This window comes from Leucoraja erinacea, chromosome 2, assembly GCF_028641065.1.
Source record: "Leucoraja erinacea ecotype New England chromosome 2, Leri_hhj_1, whole genome shotgun sequence".
In the NCBI taxonomy this organism is placed as follows: domain Eukaryota; kingdom Metazoa; phylum Chordata; class Chondrichthyes; order Rajiformes; family Rajidae; genus Leucoraja; species Leucoraja erinaceus.
The window spans coordinates 133,052,810-133,073,550 of record NC_073378.1 but is presented as its reverse complement, the minus strand read 5'-3'; the positions used below and the strand labels follow the sequence as shown (position 1 = coordinate 133,073,550).

At 44.5% G+C, this 20,741-nt stretch overlaps 1 protein-coding gene across 5 annotated transcripts in view; it reads right to left on the bottom strand.

The window, feature by feature from the left end:
- Positions 1-20,741, bottom strand: part of LOC129715783 (uncharacterized) — a 337,613-nt gene that overhangs the window by 169,662 nt on the left and 147,210 nt on the right. For all 5 annotated transcript variants that reach the window (XM_055665662.1, XM_055665654.1, XM_055665638.1 and 2 more), the window contains one exon: positions 1,915-1,980. In XM_055665662.1, coding sequence (XP_055521637.1) covers positions 1,915-1,980 — 66 coding nt within the window. The remainder of the gene's footprint in view (positions 1-1,914; positions 1,981-20,741) is intronic.

Sequence of the window (20,741 nt, the reverse complement as noted above, 5' to 3'; positions counted from 1 at the left end):
TCCCTTTCATCAAACAGCAAGAGGCTTACATAGTGCGTGTTAAGAAGTTATAAAATTTGGTTGAATATGCCTAGATATTTGCAGATAGAATTCTGAACAGTGTTGCATGACTTATCGTCTAACTCAGTCAATTGGGACTATGGTCCGGTTAAGAGCAATGGCCATGTATGCAAGTTAGCATCATGGTATTAATAATCCATGTTTTTCTACCATTAATGGTTTATCTGTTTAAGTGTTTCACACACAGATTGGGTTACTGCATGAAACCACAGAGCTTTGAAATCTTCATGTAGCCACTCACGTGACTTCGATATAAAATAGAAAGATTAAATGAGAACTTACCGTTTGAAGTTTGATCTTCATTTTATGAGAAGTTGAAGTGAGGGAATACGTGCCCTCCTCTCCCAACCTTACTTTTCATAAAGATCATTCAGTAGTTCTAAGGTCGTTAATCTTTCTATAGCTTAATTCAGCAACTAGTCTGTGGATTCATACAGTTGCTCTGAAGATTGACGCGCAAGCGGCTGGCAGGCTCTTCATGTATTCCTGCACTTCAACTTCTCATAAAATAAAAATCAAACTTCAAACGGTAAGTTCTCGTTTAATCTTTCTATTCTAAAGTTATACAGTAAATATAGCTTTAGTAGAGCCCTCCCATTCCTCGTGTAACTCTTGTATAATTTCACACTAATCAGGATTAAATCCCATCAACCAATGCTCTGCCGATTTTACCAATTTATTAATATTATCACGTGGTCTTAGACTCCCCTACTCACTATAAATAACACTATCAATTTTTGTGATGTGTGTGAATTGACTATTCATACCCTGTACAACCATATCCAAATCATTAAATAAGTATCATCGCATCAGTTCCCATGAATAACATTGGTCTCAGGCTTCCAATCATAAAAACAATCCTCCACTGTTTTGTTTTGGATCACATTTGTCAACTTACCCTGGATCCATAGCTCCAACCTTTTGCACACGTCTTTCAAGTGAGATTTTGTCAAAAGGTTCACTGAAGTCCATGTAGGCTAACTACACTGCCTACATCAATAAACATTTTACCTCTTTGAAATGTACATTTCTCTTTGTTATCTCTTTGAAAAATTATTACTCATGTGATTGCCTAGGCCTCAATTGTTGGTCACCTTCTTTTATCTTGTGGTGTAAAATATTGTTTGAAATTCTCCAGTGAAGAGCCAAATGGAATATTTTACTAGATTAAAGATGAGGGGGGGGGAGGCATAGTGGCACAGCAGTAGGGTTGTGGCCATACATTGCCAGAAATCTGGGTTCAATCCTGACCTCGAGTGCTGTCTGTACAGAATTTGTTTGTTCTCCTTGTAATCTCGTGGGTTTTCTCTGGATGCACTGATTTCCTCCCACATTCCAAAGACGTGCAGGTCTGTAGGTTGATTGGCCCTAGTGTGTAGGATACAGGTGGTCGTTGGTAAGCACAGGCTTGGTGGGCCGAAGGGGCTGTTTCCATGCTGTATTGCTACACAAAACTAAACTAAACTAAAAGTGAGACATGAATACAACATAGTTAGTCGTTGCAAGACTGAAGTGAAAAGGAAGTAATCATACCAGTATATGTGGTGAAATGATATGTGAAGTGATAGCACTTATATGTGAAGTGAAAAAGTTCTGTCTCCAGGTCTCTGAATTTCTAAAGGGACCTCTTAAATGCCTTTTCAACTCAGATCATCTTATTTTGCTCATTGCAATTGTAGATCATGCAGCAGATAATGGAAGCTGATCATAACCACTATTTTCCTAATTTTTCTTCTGCTGTTCGCACTTCTGAGTCCACTACTTACCAATATTATTGCCAGTCGAAGCAATTTCTACTTATTTTATTATTTCATCCACTTCAAGAATAAGATGGCCTTATTAAGATCAAATTACCTCGATGACAGTAGTCAGATGTCTGTGCTGGACCCGCACTGTAGGTAGAATTTAAATTTGGTAATCCTGGAATTGAGAAAACATGAGCAATCATAAGTACGACTTCAATTAAACCACAGTCAAACTTGTTTATGCAATCATATTAAGAAATTCATCAAATTCACTCAGGAATAAATCTATGCTTCTGCAACTCCATTTATCAAAACATCCTTGCATTCCTTCCTTTTCCATTTATCTAAACATCCTTGCATTCCTTCCTTTTCCATTTATCTAAACATCCTTGCATTCCTTCCTTCATACATTTTCATTTACAAACACAAAGTGCTGGAATAAGGCAATGCGTCAGGGAGCATCTGTGAATGGAATGGAAAGGCAATGCTTTGGGTCGGACCTTGGTTCTTCAGACTGGATGTCATGGGGTTGAAAAAGCTGGAAAATAGGAGGGGTGGGACAAAGCCTGGTAAATAATTGGTGAGGGGGTTACATTTATGTTGACACGTGCTGGAATGACCCACAAGTGGAAAGCACCTTTCAATGTCTACCCCACAGATCACCATTATTTTGAAAAATTATATTGTCGCATATGTCAAGAGCCAGTCTATTTTGAGGAAATGCAAGGAAGATTACCGAGTAGCACAGCAGTTAGTGTTGCGAACTAGCAGCTCTAGTGATGTACTTTCCATCCTAAAATCCAGTGCTGCCTGTATGGGGTTTGTATGTTCTTCTAGTGACCTCGTTGGCTTTCCCCAAGTACTCATGTTTCTACCCACATCCAAAAATTGTGCTAGTTGCTAGGTTAATTGGCCACTGTAAATTCCAGGAATGTAGATGATTGGGGAATTGATGGACACATTAGAGAGAATTGGGCACACGGAAATGGAATTGATGGGATTGCTCTAAGGCATGGAATTTAAATTGATAGGCTGAATAGTTTCCTTCTACACCATAGGCAACTTTAATAAATAAATATGATGTTTAATCCCAAGCACTACGCCCACTTAACGCCTTCAATCAACTATATTTGTTGATCTGTTAATATCACATTGGTTCTAGTGGTACATCTCTCCATGCAAGCTAGCTATTGTGTTTATATCAAAACAGTAATTGCACTGCAAACATGCTGATGGCTGCAAAACTCAATGAGGTTTCAGTTAAGGTCAGGAATCACACATAAAAGTTTCCTTTCCTATTTTGTTATTAAAGCTCCAAATTCCCATCAATCTCACTGATAAAGGGCAACACGATGGCACAGTGATAGAGCTGCTGCCTAAAAGCGTAAAACACCCGGGTTCAATCCTGACCAGGGGGGCTGTCTTTATGGATTCTGTATGTTCTTCCCGTGTGGGTTTTCTCTGGGTGCTCCGGTTTCCTCCCACACTCCAATGATTGTCCCAGGCTTACCTATAATTGTTTGTTGCTCATTCCAAAATAGCACTAAAGAACCAAAAATATATATTTCCCACACCAATTGACAGGTAAAACTTCAGTTGTTGCTGAATGTTGCTGCAGCAATACCAAGATCAGAAAGATCGTAGGCACATTATAAAGATGGGCCTTTATCTGACTCAGTGCCAATCTTGTCAACTATGATAGTTGCTTTGTTTCTGCAGCTAACATTACCAAGCAGGAATCTGGCATCCACTGATTTTGATTGGTTGACCATCCTGTGAAATACATTATGTTCAATGATGGATCACTAAGCCTCAGAGTTTTATTTAAATAGATTTTCTGAAAGAAAACTAAATTACTTTCAATTAAAGTTACTTCAAATGCTAATGCATGCTGTATCTGAACCTGGAGTCAAATTAAGGTCTGCCAAGAAAGTTAATAAGTCTTACTGCTGATACTGTTTAAAGGCCTGTCCCACTTCCCGAGTTATTCACGAATTCTCTCTGAGTTATTCACAAATTCTCCCGAGATTTCAAAAACTCGGGAAAGTGGGACAGGCCCTTTAATAAAGTTACTGATTACAAACAGTAAAAGTGTTTCAACTTGTAGGCAAAAAGCCTATTGGATGAAATGGACTGGAAAATGCAATTTTGAGATGGAAACATGGCCGTGGCCACATGAATATCATAGTAGGCACGAGGTCGGTCTCCTTTCTCTTACATTTTACATTGTTACTTAGGCTTTTTGAGATGATTATATCAAATATACGTTGCGTTTTCAATGTGTTTCTTCGTAAAGGAGCATGACCCTTATCAAGTAGATGGATATGAATTGGAGAGAACTTCATGGTGAGATCCAACAGTGAAGTATGTGGGCTCAAGGCATGCTGTGTTATGAAGCTCTGGTGAGTTGCTCCATCACAGACTGTACTACATACCATACTCCAGAGCCACATTGCCTTGTATTTTTTTCTTAAATGTTTTTGACATATAAATATTGGTACATTGTAACATTGTCTAAACATGTAAACATTGGCTGGTATTTGCTACTCATCCCCAATTTCCCCTGAAGTAGCAGGGCAAAGTAGAATTAACCATACACACACAAAACAGCTCTGGGTCATACACATGCTAAAGTGTAACTGACTAATTTTCCCGCAAGTAAATCAGTTATGTTTTACAAATAATGAGTTTCAAGATTATGCTGATGTTCATTGCTTTTCATTGCTTGAATTTAAATTCCTCAGCTGCCAAAGTACCAAATAGCAGAGAGAAAATGTTCAAAAAAAGACCCTATTGGGGCTTATCTACAGGCCCCCAAACAGTAGCCTGGATATAAGGTGCAAGCAGTAAAGATAATGCTACGGTTGATATGGGAGATTTCAACATGCAGGTAGACAGGGAAAATCAGGTTGCCACTGGACCCCCAAAAAGGGTAGTTTGTGGAGAGCCTCCATGGTGGATTCTTAGAGCAGCTTATATTGGAGCCTACCAGGGAGAAGGCAATTCTGGAATGTTATATAATGAACCGGATTTGATAAAGGAACTTGAAGTTAAGGAGCCATGAGGACGGCTCCATGAGTTACCATAATATGGTCAAGTTTAGAGGAATAGGGAGAGGGAGAAGGGTAAATCATAGGTGTCAGTGTTACAGTTGAATGAAGGGGACTATGGAGCCATGAGGAAGGAGCTGGCCAAATTTAACTGGAAAGATAACCGAGCAGGGATGACAGTGAACAACACTGGCAGGTATATCTGGGAATAATACAGAAGGTGCAGGGTCAGTTCATTCCAAAGAGGAAGAAAGATTCCAACGGGAGTAAGGCGCGACTGTAGCTGACAAGGTACATCAGAGAAAGTATAAAAATAAAAGAGAAGTACAACGTATAAAGATGAGCAGGAAGCAAGAGTATTGATTAATGTTTAAAGGGCAACAGAAGAGAACTAAAAAGGCAATACGGAGAGAAAAGATGAGGTACAAAGGTAAGCTAGCCAAGAATATAAAGGAGGATAGTAAAAGCTTCTTCAGGTATGTGAAGAGGAAAAAATTAGTTAAGACCAAAGTTGGACCCTTGAAGACTGAAAAAGGTGAATTTATTATGGGGAACAAGAAAATGGCAGATGAGTTGAACAGGTACTTTGGATCTGTCTTCACTAAGGATGACACAAACAATCTTCCTGATGTACTAGTGGCCAGAGGATCTGTGGTGACGAAGGAACTGAAGGAAATCCACATTAGGCAGGAAATGGTGTTGGTTAGACTGATGGGACTGAAGGGAGATAAATACCCAGGGCCTGATGGTCTGCATCCCAGGGTACATAAGGAAGTGGCTCTAGAAATCGTGGACGCATTGGTGATCATTTCCCAATATTCTATAGATTCAGGACTAGTTCCTGGGGATTGTAGGGCAACTAAAGTTATCCCACTTTTTAAGAAAAGCAGGAGAGAAAAAAATGAAATAGACCAGTTAGCCTGACGTCGGTGATGGGGAAGATGCTGGACTCAATAATAAAGGATGAAAAAGCAGCACTTTTGAATAGCAGTAACAGGATGAGTTCGAGTCAGCATGGATTTACGAATGGGAAATCATGCTTGAATAATCTTCTGGAATTTTTTGAGGATGAAAATGGACAAGGGAAAGTAGTGTACCTGGTCTTTCAGAATGCATTTGATGAGGTCCCACATCGGAGATTAGTGGGCAAAGTTAGGGCACATGGGTAGAGTGCTGACATGGATAGAAAATTGGTTGGCAGACAGCAAACAAACAGTGGGGATTAACGGGTTCCTTTCAGAATGGCAGGCAATGAGTAGTGGGGTACCGCAAGGCTCGGTGCTGGGACCGCAGCTATTTACAATACACCAATGATTTAGATGAAAGGATTCAAAGTAACATTAAGGGCGTGTCCCACTTAGCAGACCTCGACAGCAACCTCTGGAGACCTTGCCCGCCACCCATGGTCCACTGCAAGGTCGCCACAAGGTCACAGGTGGTTTTGGTCACTCAAGGGCACTCGCCTCGAAAGCCTTGAGCTGGATCGACCGGCCACGTTGAAACCGCGAGCTGCATCTACAGACACACGCACACACACACACATACATACACACACACACACACACACGCACACACACACACACACACACATAAACATCGCGAAGTTGGGGGCCATGGAGAGCGGAGGAGTGCTGTTTGCACGGTGAAGATGAAGGTAAACGGCTGCCAGAGTATGGTAAGTCGGGACGGTTCTTGACTGATTGTCGTTGGGGTGAAAAAGCTGGAAAAGAGGAGGGGTGGGACAAAGCCTGGTAAATGATTGGTGAAGGGGTTACATTTATGTTCACTCGTGTTGGAATGACCCACAAGTGGAAAGCACCTTTCAATGTCTATCCCACAGATCACCATTATTTTGAAAAATTCTATTGTCACATACCATAGTCAAGAGTCCCAGTCTATTTTGAGGCAAGGGAGATTACTGAGTAGCACAGCAGTTAGTGTTGCTACCTAGCAGGTCCAGTGATGTACTTTCAATCCTAACCTCCAGTGCTGCCTGTCTGGGGTTTTGTATGTTCTTCTAGTAACCGCGTTGGCTTTCCCCAAGTACTCATGTTTCTACCCACATTCAAAAATTGTGCTAGTTGCTAGGTTAATTGGCCACTGTAAATTCCAGGAATGTGCATGATTGGGGAATTGATGGACATGTCAGAGAGAAATGGGCATACGGAAATGGAATTGATGGGATTGCTCTAAGGGATGGAATTTAAATTGATAGGCTGAATAGTTCCCTTCTATATCATAAGTGACTATAATAATTAAATATGATGTTTAATACTAAGCACTCCACCCACTCAACACCTTCAATCATCTATATTTGTTGATCCGTTAATATCACATTGGTACTAGTGGTACATCTCTCCATGTAAACTATCTATTGTGTTTATATCAAAACAGTAATTACACTCCAAACATGCCGATGGTGCAAAACCCAATGAGGTTTCAGTTTAGGTCAGGAATCTCACAGATAAAAGTTTCCTTTCCTATTTTGTCCCATTGTTATTAAAGCTCCAAATTCCCATCAATCTCACTGATCAAGGGCGGCACGGTGGCGCAGCGATAGAGTTGCTGCCTAACAGCGCAAGACACTCGGGCTTGACCGTAACTAGGGGTGCTGTCTTGATGGAGTCTGTATGTGTTTCCCGTGCCCATGTGGGTTTTCTACGGGTGCTCTGGTTTCCTCCCACACTCCAAAGATGTACAGGTTTGTAGATTAAATGGCTTTGGTAAAATTGGAAATTGTCCCTGGTGTGTAGGAATCACTGGTTGGCACGGACTCAGTGGGCTGAAGGACCTGTTTCCGCGCTGTATGTTTAAACTAAACTGAACTAAAACCCTTTAAACATTGAATTTCCATTTGAGGACCTGAAATCTGCTCAAGCCCCAATCACAGCTCTGTCATTCAACCAGTGATTACTGGAATCAGACTTGTCCCAGGCTTACCTAGCATTGGTTTTTGCTCATTCCAAAATGGCACGAAAGAAACAAAAAAATATATTTCCCGCAACAATTGACAGGTAAAACTTCAGTTGTTGCTGAATGTTGCTGCAGCAAGACCAGATCAGAAAGATCGTAGGCACATTATAAACATGGGTCTTTATCTGACTCGGTGCCAATCTTGTCAACTATGATATTTGGTACACAAAAATGCTGGAGAAACGCAGCGGGTGCAGCAGCATCTCTGGAGCGAAGGAAATAGGCAACGTTTCGGGCCGAAACCCATCTTCAGACTGAAATCCTTTAAACATTGATTTTAATGTCTGAAGAAGGGTATTGGCCCAAAACGTTGCCTATTTCCTTTGTTCCATAGATGCTGCTGCACCCGCTGAGTTTCTCCAGCATTTTTGCATACCTTCGATTTTCCAGCATCTGCAGTTCCTTCTTAAACAACTATGATAGTTGCTTTGTTTCTGCAGCTAACATTACCAAGCAGGAATCTGGCAACAACTGATTTTGATAGGTTGACCAGCCTGTAAAATACATTATGTGCAGTGTTGAATCACTAAGCCTGAGAGTTTATATTAAATATATTTTCTGAGATAAAAATAAATTACTCTGAATTAAAGTTATTTCAAATGGTAATGCATGATGTATCTGAACCTGCAGTCAAATTAAGGTCTGCCAAGAAAGTTAAGAAGTCTTAATGCTGGTATTGTTTAATAAAGTTAGGCAAAAAGGCTATAAGATGAAATAGACTGGAAAATGTAATTTTGAGATGGAAACATGGCCGTGACCCCATGGATATCATAGTAGGCACGAGGTCGGTCTCCTTTTTCTTACATTTTACATTATTACTTCGGCTTTTTGAGGTGATTATATCAAATATACATTGCATTTTCAATGTGTTTCTTAGTAAAGGAGTATGACCCTAATCAAGATGATGGATATTAATTGGAGAGAACTTGTATTTGGTAATTTGGGTTCCTAAGAACGCTGGTGGGATTCAACAGCGAAGTATGTGGGCTCTGGAGATGCTGCGTTATGAAGCTCTGGTGAGTTGCTCCATCACAGGCTGTACATACTAATCTCCAGAGCCACATTGCCTTGTGTTTTTTTCTTAATTGTTCTGGACATATAAACATTGGTACATTGTAACATTGGCTAAACATGTAAACATTGGCTGGTATTTGCTGCTCATCCCCAATTTCCCCTGAAGTAGCTGGGCAAACTAGAATTAACCACACACACACCAAACGGCTCTGGGTCATACACATGCTAAAGTGTTAACAGATGTATTTTGCCGTAAGTAAATCAGTTATGTTTTACAAATAATGAGTTTCAAGATTATGCTGATGTTCATTGCTTTTTATTGCTTGAATATAAATTCCTCAGTTGCCAAAGGAGTCGAATTTATTTTTTTAAGCTAATCATCCATATATCAATGAAATACTTAATGATATGCTAAAGTACCAAAAAGCAGGGAGTAAATGTTCAAAAAAAGACCCGAGTGGGGCTTATCTACAGGCCCCCAAACAGTAGCCTGGATATAGGGTGCAAGTTGAATCAGGAATTAAAATGGGCATGTAGTAAAGCTAATGCTACGGTTGATATGGAAGATATCAACATGCAGGTAGACTGGGAAAATCAGGTTGGTACTGGACCCCAAAAAGTGAGTGTCAAGAGTCTCAGTGATGGATTCTTACAGCAGCTTGTATTGGAACCTACCAGGGGGAAGGCAATTCTAGATTTAGTGTTATGCAATGAACCGAATTTGATAAAAGAACTTAGATAAAGGGGACTATGGAGCCATGAGGGAGGAATTGGCCAAAGTTAACTGGATAGATACCCTAGCAGGGATGACAGTGGAACAACAATGGCAGGTATTTCTAGGAATAATGTAGAAGGTACAGGATCTGTTCATTCCAAAGAGGAAGAAAGATCCAAGGGGAGTAAGGGGTGATCGTGGCTGACAAGGGACGTCAGGGACAGTATAAAAACAAAAGAGAAAATGTAAATCGTTTAAAGATGAGCGGGAAGCAAGAGGATTGGTTAATGTCTAAAGGGCAAACAGGCAATCCAGGGAGAAAAGATGAGGTACAAAGGTAAGCTAGCCAAGAATATAAATGAGGATAATAAAAGCTTCTTTAGGGATGTGAAGAGGGAAAAATTATTAAGGCCAAAGTTAGACCCTTGAAGACTGAAAAAGGTGAATTTATTATGGGGAACAAGGAAATGGCAGATGCGTTGAACAGGTACTTTGGATCCGTCTTCACTAAGGATGACACAAACAATCTTCCTGTTGTACTAGTGGCCAGAGGATCTGGGGTGACGAAGGAACTGAAGAAAACTGGAAGGCAGATTATTATCTAAATGGTGTCAAGGGAAAAATGGAAGTACAACGTGAGCTGGGGGATCCTTGTTCATCAGTCAATGACAGTAAGCATCTAGGTACAGCAGGCAGTGAAGAAAGCGAATGGCATGTTGGCCTTCTTAACAACATGAGTTGAGTATAGGGGAAAGGAGGAACTTCTGCAGGGTCCCAGTGAGACCACACCAGGAGCATTGTGTGCAGTTTTTGTCCCCTAATTTGAGGACGGACATTCTTGCTATTGAGGGAGTGCAGCGTAGGTTTACAAGGTTAATTCCTGGGATGGCATGATTGTTATATGCTGGGAGAATGAAGCGACTGGGCTTGTATACTCTGGAGTTTAGTAGGATGAGAGGTGATCTTATTGAAGCATATAAGATTATTAAGGGTTTGAACACGCTAGAGGCAAGAAACATGTTCCCAATGTTGGGGGAGTCCAGAACCTGGGGCCACAGTTTAAGAATATGGCGTAAGCCATTTAGAACGGAGACGAGGAAACACTTTTTCACACAGAGAGCTGTGAGTCTGTGGAAATCTCTGCCTCAGAGGGCGGTGGAAGCCGGTTCTCTAGATACTTTCAAGACAGAGCTAGATAGGTCTCTAAAAGATAGCGGAGCCAGGGTACATGGGGAGAAGGCAGGAACGGGGTACTGATTGGGGATGATCAGCCATGATAACTTTGAATGGCGGTGCTGGCTCGAAGGGCCGAATGGCTTAACTCCTGCACCTATTGTCTATTGAATGATAAAGTGAGAAATGAACTACTACAGGATGCTGATCTAACTGTCATCGGAGCAGAGAATGTCTGCCGCATTGCTGAAATTACTGACTCTCATACCTGTCTTACAGGACCGGGTCCACATTCCTCATACCACGTGAATGTTGCCAGGCCATTCTACCGTGCTCAACACCTGCCACCAGAAGTGCAGCAGCCTGGCAGGTTCCTTAATTGTGGTGGTTCATACCCCGCTGTCCGTGAGCAATGCCCTGCCTACCGGAAAGTTTGCCACTACTGTAGACGAAGAAATCACTTTATTCGGTGCTGTCGTGCTCGCAGAGATTTTACAGAACCCAAGCAGCCAGTGAACCTGATCCAGCACGATGGTTCCTACAGCACAGGGATCGAGATCAAGCTGTACCGTTTCCCTGTGGGAATCCATCCAAACCTGACACTTGCATTCTAAACATACATTCTCTGTCTGAAACTTCATGTAAACTTCACAATCCCAAGGTCGTTTGTTGAATCAACAATACTACAACTGTGGCAAAAAACGACATGGAGCTCGTTGTAATGTCATGTTCTTATCTGAGCCCTCCAGGGTCAGAAATGAAGAAGTTATTGTAAACACCAAAGCTTTGTTAATTCCCTTTTGTAGGGGGAGAGGTTCACCCAGTTGGAAGGGTTGACCTGCAGTGCCACCTAGCAAAACATGTGCACAAGCTGAACTTCTTCATTGTCCCAGGAAAAATGACAACCTTATTGGCCTGTCCCACTTTCACGAGTTATTCACAAAATCTCCTGTGTTTTCCCCTTGATTCAAAATTGCAGAATGTTCATAACGAGTCTGTAGGAGGTCGTTGGAGTTCGTAGATATATCATAGCAACTTGTTATGCTAGTCGCAGGTACTCGTGGCATCAGGTAAGTCGAGACGTTTTTTCCAGCCCGATAAAAAATATCCACGAGTAAAAAAATGGTCAGGATGAAAGAAATTGCAACTTTTAACTCACACAGAGGGCATCGAAATAGTCGTGGGAATTTGTAAACATTCTCGTAGCAGTTCGTAGGAGTTCGTGAACATAGTCATGGAAGGTCGTAGTAGTTAGTAGATTACCACGATCTCGATTTTTTTTAGGTCCTTTAAACTCGGCAACGGTTTTGAATTAAGTTGTGAAAGTGGGACAAGCCCTTAACTTGGCATCGATGCCTGCCAGGACTTGTGATTGGTAAGCTTTGGAGAAGAGGTGCACCAACTTTTCCCTGCCCAAGATAGTACTGAACAGTTTCTCCCTCAGTACAAGGACATTTTTTACAACAAAATCGGCTAATTACCCCACGTATTCTATTGTTCAAGCCTTTCATAGAATTTTGCATGTCATGCGCGAACGCATACAGAACGAACTTCAAAGAATGGAATCGCTGTGCTTCATCCCTGCAGTAACCGAGCATTCGGACTGGGTCTCAACCCTGCCAGTGGCTACCAAAAAAACAAAGATTAAATAGGAATCTGCATCAACCCCAGAGATTTGAACACTGCAATTAAGCGACTGCAGTAACCAATGCACATAGTAGAAGAGGTAGCAGCACACCAGAGCAAAGTGACCACGTTCTCCATTTTCGATGCAAAAAACTCATTCTGGCAAACCCCGTTAGACCACAAATCGTCAGAAATAACCACTTTTGGCACACCTTTCAGCCACTACAAGTTTCTGCGAATGTCCTTTGGCGTCAACCCCGCTTGTGAAGTTTGCCAGTGCACGATGGCTGTTTGCAGGTTACTCTCGTGCCTTTGCTGTCGATGATATCCTCATTGCTGGCATATGTCAGAGCATGATACCAATATAAAGAAATTACTGGATCACACCAAGGACATCAATCTCAAGCTCAACTCCTTAAAGTGCAGACTTCGTGTCAAGGAAGTGAAGAACGTGAGACACTTTTTCACTAGTGATGGACTCAAACCAGATCTTTTCAAGACCATTGCCATCAACGAACTGCCGGCTCCCACAGATGTAACCAATCTACAGAGTTTCCTGCGCATGGTGAACTACCTGGGTAAGTACATTCCGAACTTCAGCGAATTGACAGCCCCGCTGCGGCAGCTAACACACAAGAGTGAAACCTGGTCCTGGTATACACAACACCAGAGAGTGTTTCACACCCTCAAACAGCAGCTGTCCTGTGCCCCGAGACTCTGGTTTATTTCGACGTGAAGCTGCCCGTAATACTTACCTGCGATGCCTCCCAGTACGGATTCGGTGCTGCCTGTCTCCAGATTACCAGTGAGGGTGACAGCAGACCTGTTCCATATGCCTCTCGCTCAATGTCTGAGACTGAATAACGCTATGCTCAAATCGAGAAGGAACTACAGGCAGTGGTATTCGCCTGTGAGAAATTCAAAGGCTTTATTTTTGGACAGACCGTAACTGTTAAAACAGACCACCAGCCACTAATCAGCATCATGAACAAACCGATCCATGCCGCTCCTGCCCGACTGCAGCGGATGATGATGCAGCTTCAGAGGTACAATGTTAAACTAGTTTACAAACCAGGCAAAGACATGCACCCAGCCGACGCTCTATACAGAGCCCCACGCAAGACCGGCGAGCAACAACCGTCAGACAACGACACCTACATTGTGATGATGATGTCCTACCATCCCACTGAATGCCTGAACGACTTGGCTGCGCAGACAGCAGTCGATGACACCCTACAGTCCCCGTCCACGATCATCCCGCGTGGCAGGCTGGATAAGCAGCACAGGGTACCAGTTGCTATTCGCCCGTACTTCTCAGTGCACGATGAGCTTGTGCTCCAGGATGGTGTGATCGTGCCCTACGGGACAATTACTTCGACTCTGTCCACGGGGGACATCCCGGTATCGAATCAACCATTCTTTGAGCTAAGAGCTTGTTCTCATGGCCCGGTATGACCGAGTTCATAGGGGAGAAGGCGGAAGCTTGCGCGATCTGCAACAGCCTGGGGCCCAATTAACCCAAACATAAGCAGCAGCTTATCTCCCACCCAGTTCCTGCTTTGCCATGGTCCACAGTGGCAACTGACATCTTTGAATGGTGTGGGAAGCAATACCTGGTTCTTGTTGACACATACTCCGGATGATTTCAGATTGACCTGCTTCCCTGCCCCACTTCAGCGGTAGTGGTTCAAAAGCTAGCGTGCCACTTTTCGGGGCGTCCTCGAAACTTCTGTCTGACAACGGAAGCCAGTTCACCAGCCAGTGTTGCAAAGATTTTGCCCAGCGATGGAACCTTCGTCACATTACCAGCAGTCCTGAGTTCCCTCAATCGAACAGGTAGCCAAGTGGGTGATCCAGAGTGCCAAACAGGTGATGCATAGGTTACATTTGGTAAAATCCGATGTTTACCTGGACTTGCTCAACTGAAGAAACATTGCCCTCGACTCAGTGCTAGGGTCTCCTTCCCAATGTCTCATGTCAAGGCAAACCCATACCAAACTGCCCGTACCCAAGCGACTAATGCAGCCACAAATAGGCAAACCCTCTGAAATTCAAGCACAGCTTCAGCACAAGCACGAGGTCCAGAAACAATCTTACGACAAAACAAGCAGGCCTCTCAAGCCTATGGCGAGTGGCCAAGTTGTACGACTCCAGACTGACAAGGGCCACGGTCGCCTTGGTTCAATCCGCAGCCCTGCACCGGAACCACGATCGTACATGGTCGATTTGAATGGAGTGACCCACCGGCGAAACCATCAGCACCTCCTACCATTGAAGGAACCACTACCCACGATACCGTATTCAGAAGTTCCAGGAATATTTAACCGAATGACTGATACGCGTTCTTCCCCGGGCCGCGTCCGACCACGGAGTCCGCACCCATCATGTAGCCTGCCTTTTCGCCACCACGTTCGGTACCCTGGTCCCCAGCTTCACCCCACCCGTTTCACGGATCTCCGATGTTCCAGCAGCATCCAGTCGCTCAGTTTTCGCCGGTGAAGGATGGAGACGCGAGCTTATACCATACGCGTGCGGGTCATATTTGTAAACCTGCCCTCAGATAAGGGGACGATCTTTAACCTGCTCCAGCTCTGAAGCAACTGTCTATTTTTTACACGCACTAGTTAAACTTGATTAGTTGTACTCGCATATATATTCGTAGTTATTATTATTAGGAAAGATGGAGATATGCTCTACTTCCATGTTAACCAATACTAGAACACCACTATTAACTATACTCCAGTCTGGGTTTTCATCCTGCCAGCACCACTCTTATTAATGATTCCTGGCCAGTTGTGATCCGGACACGGTGATGCCAACATACTTTGTAACTTAATTGTATGTCAATAAACCTGTTGGATCGATACTCTGGGTATGTGTTATTTGCTCTACAAAATGGCAACTGCAAAACAAAGGTCATCATGGTAGGAGATTTTAATTTTTGTAATATAAATTAAGACTGCCATCATATGTAGGGCGTAGAAGAGCTGAAATTGTCAAGTGTGTTCATGAAAGTTCCCTCTGGCAATATGTGCAGGGCCCTACAGGGGAGACAGCAAATCTTAGGAAATGGAACAAGGCAAGTGACTGAGATGTTATTTGGTAAACATTTTAGGACCAGCAACCACAATTCTATTAGCTTTAAAATAGATTTGGCTAAGGGCAAGTTGGTCCACAAGTTAAAGTTCTAAATTGTGGCAAGGCCAACTTTAATGGTATTAGACAGGAACTTGTAAAAATTAATTGGAGTAGGTTGTTTCTGGGCACAGGGCAATCTGCAAAGTGGAAACCTTTTAAAAGCGTGATAATGAGAGTTCAATTTATGCATGGTCTTGTTAAAGTGAAGGGCAAGGGAGGTATGAGTAATAAACCCAGATGTTGAAGAATTGAGGGTCTGGTCATAAAAAAGGTTTGATTAAGTATAGGCAGTTAGGGTAAACCTGAGATATGCCTGGAGGTTATATGTTATGGGGAAGGTTATACTTAAGAAGGAAATTAGGATGCTAAAAGGAGGACACAATATAGCTCTGGTAGATGAGATTAAGGATAATCCACAAATATATAACGACAGGAAAAGCAACTGGAGAGGAAAAAAAAGGTCCCTCAGAAACTAAAGTAAACACCTATGTTTTGAAACTGCAGGAAACTCCAGGAAAAGTTAATGGTGATGTCCTGGGGACGGTCCATATTACAGTCAAAGAAGTGTTGGATGTCCTAAAGTAAATAAAGGAAGATAAATCTTCGGGGCCTGATCAGGTCCTAGAAACAAGGACAGTGGAAAACTGGAAAATAAATTGCAGGAGCTCTCGATGAGACATATCAGTTATCGAGTGGATATAGTAATTCGATTGTTATATAGTATAGTAATTCTATAGTTTTATAGTAGACTAGACCAAGTGCCTCCCCAACGGCGTTTGCCGGGGGGGCGGGGGGGGGGGGGGGAGGTGAGAGAGAGGGGAGGGGGGAGGAGGAAACGGGATTAGATTTGGGAGGGAAAGGAGAGCGGGGTAGGGGGTGAGAGATGGGGAGAGAGATGTGGGGGAGGGGGGATGGGGAGGGAGGGTAGGGGGGGGGGATGGGGGGAGGGGTGGGGGGAAAGAGGGGAAAGAGTGGGGAGGGAGAGTGGAGGGGAAGGGGAGAGAAGTGGAAGAGTGGGGAGGGAGGAGGAGAGGGGTAGCGGGAGTGGTAGAAGAGGGAGGGACAGAGGGGTAGAGGGAAGGGGGTGGTGGTAGAGAGGGAAGGGGGGTGGGGGAGAGAGAAATGGGTGGGAGAGGGAGAGGGGTGAGGAGAGGGAAACATAGAAACATAGAAATTAAGTGCAGGAGTAGGCCATTCGGCCCTTCGAGCCTGCACCTCCATTCAATATGATCATGGCTGATCATCCAACTCAGTATCCTGTACCTGCCTTCTCCCCATACCCCCTGATCCCTTTAGCCACAAGAGCCACATCTAACTCCCTCTTAAATATAGCCAATGAACTGGCCTCAACTACCTTCTGTGGCAGAGAGTTCCAGAGACTCACCACTATCTGTGTGAAAAAAGTTTTCCTCATCTCAGTACTAAAGGATTTCCCCTTTATCCTTAAACTGTGTCCCGCTTGTCCTGGACTTCCCCAACATCGGGAACAATCTTCCTGCATCAGACAAATGCAATTCAGGACTTTTCTCTTCACAAGCAAAGTCAGAATGACGGTTAGTGAAGAATTCGAATAATCGCTGAGCGTTCAGATGCTGCGCGTGCCTCCTGCACCAAAGGGGTGGGTGGGGGGAGGGTGTGTCGTCACACACAAAGATCTTGTAGCGGAGAGCTCCGCTATAAGATATTTGGTCACATACTAAGCAAAGATCCTATAGCAGAGCGCTCTGCTATAGGATCTTTGATACTAAGCACGCGCCTCCACAAACAGATGAGTGTCTTCTTGAATGAAGAGCGCGTGGCCGCCTCCACAAACAGTCACACACACTGTGGACCCGCCCCCACAAAAAATATTGTGTGAGGAAGGGGAGGACGAGGGTGGAGAGGGGGAGGGGGAGGGGGGGAAGAAGAGGGGGAGAGGATGGGGGAGAGAGATGAAGAGGGGGGGGAGGGGGTTGGAGCGGGCGTGCATGAGTCGAGAGAAGAGAGAATGGCAGAGAGAGAGAGAGAGAGAGGCTGGTACAACAACAAAAAAGCTGGATAAACTCAGCGGGTGCAGCAGCATCTATGTGTCAGGTCTCGGGTTTGATCTAGTTTCTGTTTCTTATTATTTTTTAGTATTAGAGTGTGCATTCTTGTTTTATTTTGGTGTCTCACATCTCCTCTTGTTTCAGGTCCCATTTCCTGTCAGGTCGTTTACCCTCATGTGATTATTGGCCCCGCCCTGATGTGTTTCACCTGTGTCTCGTTATCCCCTGCTAGTCTGTATTTAAGCCCTTTGTGTTTTAGTTCTCATTGCCAGTTTGTTGTGTATGCTACTTGGTATCACCTCGTTCCAGCTCTAGAAATCTTGTGACCTCGACCATTGCCTATTTTTCGACCTCTGTTTTTTGCCTGCTCCTAGATTGTACTGTTGCCTCTGTTTTTGCTTACCTGTGTACCAACTTGGACCAATTAAACTCTGAAGACTGATTTGCCCTGTGGCTGAGCCTGTATTTGTGTCCTCCTCCTTGTTCAGTTCTGATACCATGGACCGAAGGAAAAGGGCAACGTTTTTGGCCGAAACCCTACTTCCGGGTTTCGGCCAAAAACGTTGACCATTCAATTCGCTCCATAGATTCTGCCGCACCCGCTGAGTTTATCCAGCTTTTTTTATGTCTACCTTCGATTTTCCAGCATCTGTAGTTCCTTCTTAAAGACAGAGACTGTGCACGGTAAGGGAAGGAGGAGGGAGAGGGGGAAGAGTGTGGAGGGAGGGGGAGAGTGGGATGGGACGGGGAGAGGGGTGGGGGGAGAGAGGGGGAAAGAGTGTGGGGGTGAGGGGGGGGAGAGAAGTGGAAGAGTGCGTAGGGAGGAAGGAGAGGGGTAGCAGGAGTGGTGGAAGAGGGACAGGGGGAGTGGTGGAAGAGGGACAGAGGGGTAGGGGAAGGGGTGGGAGGGAGAGGGGTGGGGGAGAGAGAGGGGAAGGGAGGGGGAGACAGGGGTGGAGGAGGGAGAGGGGTGGGGTAAGGGGAGAGAAGTGGAGGGAGGGAGAGAGGGGTGGGGTAAGGGGAGAGAAGTGGAAGGGGTAGGGGGAGTGGAGGAAGAGGGACAGGGGAAGGGGCGGGGAGAGAGGGGAGGGGTGGGGGTTAGAGAGGGAAGGGGTGGGGAAGAGAGGGATGGGTGGGAGAGGGAGAGGGGGAGGAGAGGGAAACATAGAAAACATAGAAATTAAGTGCAGGAGTAGGCCATTCGGCACCTCGAGTCTGCACCGCCATTCAATATGATCACGGCTGATCATCCAACTCAGTATCCCGTACATGCCTTCTCTCCATACCCCCTGATCCCCTTAGCCACAAGGGCCACATCTAACTCCCTCTTAAATATAGCCAATGAACTGACCTCAACTACCTGGGGTAGAGAGGGAAGGGGCGGGGGAGAGAGGGATGGGAGAGGGGTGGGGAGAGGGAAAGGGGGGGGAGAGAAGGGGGAGAGGAGTGGGGAGGGAAGGAGGGGTAGCGGGAGAGGTGGAAGAGGGACGGGGAGTGGGGAAAGAGGGGCAGAGGGGGAGGGGAAGGGGTGTGACAGGGAGGGGAAGAAAGAGGGGTGAGGGAGGGAGAGGGGTGGGGTGGGGTAAGGGTAGAGGAATGGGGAGGGAGGGGTAGAGGGTCTGGTGGAAGAGGGACAGAGTGGTAGGGGAAGGGAGCGGGGGGAGAGAGGGAAGGGGGTGGGGTAGAGAGGGAAGGGGGATGGCGGAGAGAGCGATGGGTGGGAGAGGGAGAGGGGTGAGGAGAGGGAAACATAGAAATAGAAATTAAGTGCAGTAGGCCATTCGGCCCTTCTAGCCTGCACCACCATTCAATATGATCATGGCTGATCATCCAACTCAGTATCCTGTACCTGCCTTCTCTCCATACCCCCTGATCCCTTTAGCCACAAGGGCCACATCTAACTCCCTCTTAAATATAGCCCATGAACTGACCTCAACTACCTTCTGTGGCAGAGAATTCCAGAGATTCACCACTCTCTGTGTGAAAAATGTTTTTCTCATCTCTGTCCTAAAGGATTTCCCCCTTATCCTTAAACTGTGACCCCTTGTTCTGGTCTTCCCCAACATCCGGAACAATCTTCCTGCATCTAGCCTGTCCAACCCCTTAAGAATTTTATACGTTTCTATAAGATACCCCCTCAATCTTCTAAAATCTAGCGAGTACAAGGCGAGTCTATCCAGTCTTTCTTCATTTGAAAGTCCTGACATCCCAGGAATCAGTCTGGTGAACCTTCTCTGTACTCCCTCTATGGCAAGAATGTATTTGAGCATTGGGCATTGTGACATCACACGATGGAACGTTCACCATGGGCTGGGGCTCCTGCAAAGGCATATGTAAATGAATCCATTCCGATTGGACATATGTGAGCATCAGGCATTGTGACATCACACGATGGAACGTTCACCATTGGCTGGGGCTGGTGCTGCTTCTATGGGTGAGAAGCCAGTTTATTTTTGAAATATTGGGGGGTGGGGGGGGGGGGGGGGGGTGAAGGATTTGATTAAAAAACGTGTACTTAAACACGACAAAATGTAATGAGGAGCGGATACTTAGAAAAAAAATGTGAAATCTCTATGAATCAAGTGAATCAAAGGAAGAAATGCAGCCGGAAGCCGTACATGTAAATGGATCCATTCCGATTGGACATCTGCGAGCATTGGGCATTGTGATTGGACATCTGCGAGCATTGGGCATTGTGACATCACACGATGGGAACGAATCAAAAGGCAGAAAGGCAGCCGGACTTCGGGCACACAGTTTTATATAATAATAGGTAGATATAGTAATTCTATAGTTATATAGTAGATATAGCTTTAGAGCCCTCCCATTCCTCGTGTAACTCTTGCATAATTTCACACTAATCAGGATTAAATTCCATCAACCAATGCTCTGTCCATTTTATCAATTTCTCAATATTATCATATAGCCTTAGACTCCCCTCCTCACTATAAATAACACTATCAATTTTTGTGATGTGTGTGAATTTACTATTCATAGCCCCTACAACCATATCCAAATCATTAATTGGGTCACAGCATCAATTCCCGTGAAATACCATTGGTCTCAGGCTTCCAATCATAAAAACAATCCTCCACTGTCATCTATTATCAAACTAATTTTAGAGACAATAGACAATAGGTGCAGGAGAAGGCCATTCGGCCCTTCGAGCCAGCACCGCCATTCTATGTGATCATGGTTGATCCTCAATTAGTTCCCCGTT